The sequence below is a fragment of the Aquarana catesbeiana genome, linkage group LG02 (assembly GCF_042186555.1).
Source record: "Aquarana catesbeiana isolate 2022-GZ linkage group LG02, ASM4218655v1, whole genome shotgun sequence".
In the NCBI taxonomy this organism is placed as follows: Eukaryota; Metazoa; Chordata; class Amphibia; order Anura; family Ranidae; genus Aquarana; species Aquarana catesbeiana.
The window spans coordinates 593,184,198-593,192,432 of record NC_133325.1 but is presented as its reverse complement, the minus strand read 5'-3'; the positions used below and the strand labels follow the sequence as shown (position 1 = coordinate 593,192,432).

General features: G+C 43.4%; 1 protein-coding gene across 1 annotated transcript; it reads right to left on the bottom strand.

The window, feature by feature from the left end:
* Positions 1–985: 985 nt before the first annotated feature.
* FUNDC1 (FUN14 domain containing 1) lies at positions 986–1,616 on the bottom strand (the record flags this gene model as incomplete). Its single annotated transcript, XM_073616274.1, is given in 1 exon segment — positions 986–1,616. A coding segment is annotated over 1 exon segment (78 nt), but the record flags the coding sequence as incomplete, so codon positions are not given.
* Between the last annotated feature and the right edge of the window lie 6,619 nt (positions 1,617–8,235).

The window sequence follows — 8,235 nt, the reverse complement described above, 5'->3', positions numbered from 1 at the left end:
CACGCCATTCGGTGAGATGCTGAGTGGATCGTAGTGCTAAGTTAATGAAAATATACTATTAATGTGCAGGAGTTGCATAATCAAAGACCATCCTATGGCCCAATGAGGGGGCCAATGGATACAGAGGCAGTATCAAGAGAAACAGACAGCGTGAAGCTGTTGTCACTGGAGGCCATCTTCAGAGGCAAGGTTGCCATACTTGCACACTATATCGATTGCTCCCACAGCCTTTACCCAACAAGCATAATCTGTTTACCAACAGTAAACAGACTTCTGGCATGATCACCAGTGAAAATAAACAAAAGACAGTTTTTGTGTTTAATACCATTTTAAATGGCTCCTCCAGCTGCTTCTTAAATGAGTTGATTTTTTTTTTTTTTTTTGGAAAAACGAAAAAAAAAAAAAAAAAAAAAAAGCACTTGCACCAGCAAGCCGTAGATTGCTGGTGCACTCAGGTCTCCAGCAGATCTATCAGCTCCACAGCGCTGTGGTAGTTCATTGAAAACGACAAGCCAAAATCCGCAAAGGCTGTCGGACCTTGTACTTTTTCCATGCACAGGACACTGAATGGATAACGAGCTCGGGCGGAGCCAGAGGATATGTCTGCATCAGCTCCAGACTGCCCTCAGGAGACAAGCACTTTCAACTTAAACCCAGACCTTAATAGTTTAAAAGTTACCAGACTCAATAACGAATTTGTGCCCAAAAAAGATTATGCGTCATTCACTTACCTTTTGTTTAAACAGTTAGTTCAGCAGAGATACAGCAATGTAAAATGCGACAGAGGACTATTCATCATTTCAACTTAAATGCAGATCAGACCGCATTTAGAACACAGTCATGCAAATATCTAGAACATATCTAAAGGATAACAAACTTTTCCTCATGATGGTCACAATTTTTCTTCATTTGTGTTTGTATAAATTCTTTTTTCCTGTTTATTCCACTTAGAAGCTACAGTGTGATAAATAAATCCTACATAAAGTAACGCATTATTCTTTTTATTTTTGCAACTTTTATCAAGTCTACTGGTGTAGAATAGCTATTGCACAGTGAATTTTTTTCTTTGTGAGATTAACATTCACTGATAAGCTTTGATTGCCAATTACAGTACTTTTTTTTGGCACTAGTCAGAAAAATACACACCATTAAATAAATATAAAAAGTAGACATATGAGTTAACACTAACATGAACATCTGTAGACCTATCATGTTGACAGCAATGGTAAAACCACAAAACAAGAATGAAGTCCAGAAATATGCTTTTGTTCTTAATTAATATCAGTAGACAAACAGCAATACAAGTAATGATCTGGTATAAAGAACACAGTTCAGTCCTTAGATGATGGCGCGGAATATACCATGAGATCTTTGCAAGCAATCCCTATAGATAAGCGTTTTAAGAAAAACCGCTCTAGAGAAAAAAAACAAACCAAGGCATCTTTGTTAGCAGACAGGTATTTTCCATCATCTTGATTTTCACTTCCACTCAGATTCCAGTCCTGTGAGACAATTCACAGCTTCTGCTTCACTGTCACTTAAGAGGCAAGACCTAGTAAGAAACCACCTAGAAATCCACCAGATACGACAATGTTCTGCTTAAGAAAGTCGGTTGACTGCAAAAAAACAAAACAAAAAAAAAAACCACAAAAACAATGGTCAATTCACTGGGCCTACAGTTACACAAAAAAAAAAAAATCACATATGCATTGTTAGGTTACCATACCATAGGATTTTCCCTTGAAGATAAACAATATCTGAATGGAAAATTACACATATAGGGGAAGAGTCTATTTATCAAATAACTATCAGCAGATAAAGAAGATCGGAAGTGAACCGTCTCACCTGAAAAGTAAAGTGATGTCACCAAAAATGATATTAAAGAAAAATTGACATTAGAGAAACAAGGAACCCATCCATTGTTGACTTCCCCATGCTTCGGTATAAATGCTCTTTTTTTTAATTGTGGTGGTGAAATCACCTCCTACAGCGCTGGAGTCACGGCTTTATGTATCGTGGGAGCAAACGCTGTTGCTGTCAGAATAAATAAACCCGTGCTGCAGCTGAATGGCGTACCTGCTAAGCAAATGATGGTTAACAATAAAACAAAGTAACATTACAGTATAACAGTAAGACATACCATACCTGCAAAGCAAATACAAAAAAATAGTAAAAATAAAACATTACAGTTCTAAAATACAGTAACAAAAGAGAGAGAACAATAAAGTAGACAATAGAGAGCAATAGAGAGCGAACGTAAGAGAGAGAACAATACTATTGTCGCTTTTTTTTTTTTTGGCTTTATTTTTTTTATGTGTTTTTTGTGTGTTTTTTTTTTTTTTGCACTTTTATATAAACTGTAAATGTTCCATATTAGGGTCTCTGAAAATGTGATGGCCATCTCATCTTTCGAGACCCTGTGTAAGTAAGCCTAGGACTGTGCAATGCTGTACCCTACGTTAATACTCCACTAGTGTGTGGCAGCGTTTGAAACAGTCTCCAATGCAAAGACCAGGTTGGTCAGGATAGGAGGGACAATAAAAGCGGGTGTCACGCCTATCTCCGCGCTTTCTACAGACACTACATCTTCTTTCGGGGTTTCTTTGGGTAGGGGTACCAGGGAGGTCATGCGGAAAATGCCTCCCATGCAGCCGGCTCACTGCATTTGGATTGAGAAGTTGGCCCACAGCACCATCTGGAAACAGAAGGGCTGTGATGATCTCTTCCTGGAATTTAAGGAAGGATCCAGTTTATCCTGAAGCTTTGTATAGCACATAAGCATTCAGCAGAGCCAATTGAAATAAGTATACAGACACTTTTTTGTACCAGCGTCTGGCCTTATGGGCAATTAGGTACGGCGCCAACAACTGGTTGTTGAGGTCCACCCCTCCCATATTAAAGGTTATATTCGTGGACACAGAGGGGTTTCTCCACAACACCAGTCGCCGTAGGAATTTAGACCTTCGTGTCTGCGTGAAGGGAGGACAGAACGAAAACATTCTTATTATCCCTCCACTTCACAGCAAGCAAATTATTACATCTCAAGCAGGCTCTCTCCCCAGCCTAAGAGGGGAATCTACAAGCTGCTGGGGTAAGCCCCGGCGATTAGATCGCACAGTGCCACATGCGCCAATTCCATGATCAAACAAGTGACTAAAAAGTGGCACGCTTCTTCTCCTGAACTGTCCAGGCTCCATCAGCAGTGGGTCCAGGATGTTCCGGGGATGGACTGAGGACTGGGAGGATGTGTGGGACTTCCCATTTAAAATACTGGTTTCCCTGAGAGACCGCCTTATTCAATACAAGATTGTCCACAGGGCATATCTTACTCCTGCTCGGGTGCACAGGATAAGGTCTTCTCTCTACCCGGAATGCTGGCGGTGTGAACATGCCCCTGGGGACTTTATCCACATCTTTTGGTCCTGCCCGGTAATTACAGGTTTCTGGTCACAAATTCTTTCAGAGGTGAATGATCTGCTAAGTATTTCTATTGATCCATCCCCAAGAATATGCCTGCTGGGGATGGTGGAGGACTTGGTGCCCAGGGTGGCAGAGAGAACCTTGTTGGGTCTACTGCTGTTCTATGCCAGGAAATCCATTGTCCTATGCTGGAAGCGAAAGGCTCCCCCCTCTATAGGCTTATGGAAAACACTTGTTAACAATGTGATACCCCTTTACAAGGACACCTACACACAGAGAGGCTGTCCGAAAAAACATGATGGAGTAGGTGGTTAGCGGAACCCTCCACTGCTGCAACAAATTAGGTGACCTCACTGATATATGTTAGCCCTCCTTAACATCCTAATAGACCAACCCGGGTTAACGGGATATTCTAGGTAAGCTAGCTCATTGTTGGTTCACCCATGGAGCAGGAGCCATGATAACCTAGTATTGTTGCAATACTAAGGTAGCCATAAATATTCTAATGGTCCTTGATATTGTAACAATACCCTGTGACCCCTACGTGGGTCTCTTCCCTGTTAATAGCCAGATGTTGGCGGAGCTGTTGTGCATCTGTATTGTTGTGTGTTTGTTAAGAAAAAAAAAAAAAAAATAAAAAAAAAAAAGCGGCACGCTTGTGTAATAATTGTCCACATACAAGTGGTACCCTTTTCCGAATAAGGGCGACACTAAGTCCCACACAATCTTACCAGCGAGTAAACAAGGCTGCAAACGGTTGGTTGAAGTGGTTTACGAGGGGCCGAATTTTGTAGAGCCGATCAAATCCAGGGTCACCCCGAGGACGACAGAGTTCATTATCATTGAAGTGCATGAACCGCAAGATCTGCTTGTATTGTGTCCTGGTCATGGAGGCAGAGAACACGGGCATACGGTAAATTGGGCCAGTGGACCAATATGACCGCAACTCACTCTTTTTAGTTATGTCCATGAGGAGGGATAGGCCCAGAAAGGTCTTAAATTCGGAAACCGTAATAGGTTTTCAATCTCTGGCAAGGGTCAGCTGGGGAATAGCGGCGATGAATTGACCAGCATATAAATTGCTTTGGTCCACAATAGATCTATAGAGATTTTCCATGAAAAACAGCGAATAAAAATCAAGTCACGTAAAATCAACTGAATTCCGGAATGGACCGTGAATGGGGGAAGTACGAGTGCTGCAGAAGTGGTAGGCTCCCAATTAGGATTGGCAAATGCAGCAGGAAGGGAACTATGGGCTCGACGGCCTGTCTGTCTTCTTGGTGGCTGCGGGACTCTACTCATGCTAGCCACCTCACCAGCTTGAACCGCACTTATGGGACTTGCCACCTCACCACGTGATACTGCAGTGCTGGATGCACGACCAGGATGTACTAGGCCGCTGGTGCTTGCAGTTCACCAGAAGGATGAGTGACACTAGTAGTGGCTCTCTGCTCCATACGAGAGCCCTGCGGTTCTTGCACCTCGACAACAGCAGAACAACGGGGTCGGGTACGCCTGACCTTGGCAGGGACCACAACTCCATCGTCAGAGCTATCTGTCAGGGTGCCGCTGTTGTCTACAGGTTAGTATACTGAGCCTGAATCTGACAGATGAGCGACTCTCTTCACTATCTGTCATGCTCAGAAACGTGTAGGCCTCTTCAATACTGTACCTTCAATTTGACATTGTGGTCTCCAAATTTGCTGGTACAGTAGTGAGACTCACAGGAAAAAGAGCTCCTGACTGTCAGCGACTGCTTCAAATGCTACCAAAAAAACTGTTAGCGTTCGCAGGGATGTAGGCCTGACTCTGCGAACGCTGCAGTTATGCGTGTTGTGTTTTTGTAAGTGACAGTGATCGATTGATACTGCACTTGGGTGGGGTGGGCTGGTCGGAGGGGGCAAACGCAGATGCTAGCAGGTATCTGGGCTGATCTCGCTAACGCTGCGTTTTTTGGCAACCCTAAACTGCTGGGGACGCCAATATAGTTCTGATCAGATCAGATAGTGATCCGTTCAGACACTATACTACTAAGGGAGGTATATGGTGCGTGCGTGGGTGTTAGCGCTACTGGCACTAATGTGACGGTGCCTGGGGCAACGCAGACCATGACTGGTGCTATAACCTAACTGATGTCACTCGCTGGGTGATCAGGGGGTTAAATCTTTATTGGGGTAATATACAGCGGGTGCCCCGACGCTATAAAAAAAATATCTAACTAATCAGCATCACTCGTGACATTAATACAGTGATCACTGGTGACAGGGGGTGATCAAGGTTAAACCTTTATTAGGGGGGGTCCCTAGACCTATCCGGGCCTATCACTAAGTAGCCTAACGCTGATTAGTGTCACTAATGACACCAGTATAGTGATCAAACAAAAATATGAACACTACACTGGGTGACACAAATATGTGCATGTGTGTACTGATGTTAGTGTAGTGTTGGTGCAACTCAGTTAGATGTTATCTCTCCTCTCTGGAACGAAAAGGAGGAGAGATGACATCACTTCCCCTGTCTGTGTTTACAGTTACACAGGGGAGGATTTCATTTGTCAGGACCGATCAGCAGGTCCAGGCCAGAAATCATTGGCCTCGGCCTGGAGACTGAGCGGTTCTACAACGAATCCAATCGTCGCGCGTGCCCCCTAGGCGGGGAGCACGCACAACATAACGTTGATTCGCCCACCCGTGCCATTCTGCCGCAGTAAAACTGTGGTAGCTGGTCGGGAAGCGGTTAAAGGTTAAACTGCTTCCCCACTAGTCTCATTGTGTGGCCCCGTGTTCTCTTACACTCTCTGGGACTGACTATTTTTTTTTTCCTATGCTGGGATCACCACTGAGGTATTTCTAAATTACTATCATGTCCTCTCTCAAGCGTCTCTTCTCCAGCGAGAATATATTTAGTGCTTGTAGTTGTTCCTCGTAAATAAGGTCCTCCAGTCCCCTTATTAATTTCATTGCCCTTCTTTGGACTCTCTCCAGCACATCCCTTCTGAGGACTGGTGACCAGAACTGGACAGAATACTCCAGATGTGGCCTGACCAGATTTTTATAAAGTGGCAGGATTATAGTTTTATCTCTGGAGTATATCCCCTTTTTTTATGCATGCTAAAATTCTGCCGGCTTTGGTAGCTGCAGCTTGACATTGAATGCGATTGCTCAATATGTCATCTACTAGGACCCCCAGGTCTTTCTCCATCCTTGATTTCCCCAGAGGTTCTCCCCCTAGTCAGTAATTTGCATTTATGTTTTTAGACCCCAAATGCACTACCTTACATTTATTACATTATTTTGTTCAGGTCTTTCTGTAAGATTTCTATATCCTATAAAGTTATTGTCCTGCATATTTTCACGTCGTCCGCAAAAACTGAGATTGAGCTATTTATCCCATCCTCTATATCATTTATGAATGAATTAAACAGAATTGGTCCCACTGTGTGATACCTTTGTTTAATGTGTTCCTAAAGCATTCCTATTTGTCTTTCGTGTTCACTGTCTCTAGGATTTTGTCCCAATTGATGTCATGTAGTATTGAGCATAGTTTAGAAAAGTTTGCTTGTTTGAAATGTTATTATATATATATATATATATATAATAATTTGAATTACAATCTTGTCACAGGAATGTGTTGGAAAGTTTCTTACTTATAGATTTATGCCTGTAACAGCACTGCCTGTTGCAGGCTGGCAATGCAAAGATACTGTTTTCTAATTAGCAGCAGCATTGTAAGCCTACCATGCACAGTTGGCTGTTGGATTGCCTGTCTAATACACCCGATAAGCAGCCAAATGGCCAGCTGAACGACCACACACACACGTGTAGGCTGAAAACAGCCTACAACAGCAAGGGCTGTTAATGGCAGGTCCTCCAGCTTATTGCAGTAAGAGACTGCAATAGCTTTACAAAAAAAAAAATTGCTTGCCTAACAAAACTGTATACAGCAATACACGATGCCAAACATGCCAGAAAGATTTGGGGTTTACATATAATATACTTCCGGTCGGCGATCTGAATGGAAGTTCTGTCCCCCCTCCTTCCCCCGCAGCCTTCTGGGACACATCACAGGTCCCAGAAAACTGTGGGACCATTCAAAAAGTGCATCGCACATTGAACATGTTTGGTGGGAAACCAAACCCGCAAGGCTTCACTGCTGGTTTCCCCTAGTTAAAATGCCGGCGCCTGAACAAGAAGCCGATTAAAAAATTGGACTGTGTGAAGACAGGATCCTGGAACAGGAAACACTGGATCCTGAAACAGGTAAGCATCTGACTTAATTTTTTTTGGGGCGGAGACTGGAGCTTCCTCTAACTCTACCATGATTAAAAGGGAGTGTAAAGCCTTTTATTTTATTTTTTTCCCTTAACCACTTCCGGACGCTAATTTGACGTTAAATATCGTTGTAATGGCAGCAGATAGCTGCCATAACCCCTGGACATTTTTAAACGGTCCGCTTTGACATAAATCTGGTCCCAGCGGCCGATTCACAACCAGACCACTTTTATGGGAAGCGGGACAGATGACCCCCCCCCCCTCCCCGGTCGTTTCCGCTGCTTACCGGAGCCAGCGGTAGGTAGTGTCAGAAACAATTCGATTGCCTGATGGGCAGGAAGTCGAGTGAGGGCAAGATGGCCCCCACTCAACTCTATGCCCTTGGAGGACCAGAGCGATGTCAAACATCACTTCAGCCCTCCCGCCTTAAAAGGGCCCATTTTTTTTCTTGCTTTTAAGTGTAAATGTGAGATCCAAGGTCTTTTTTGACCCCAGATCTCACATTAGGTCCTACTTATTTCTATTACAAGGGAGGTTTACATTC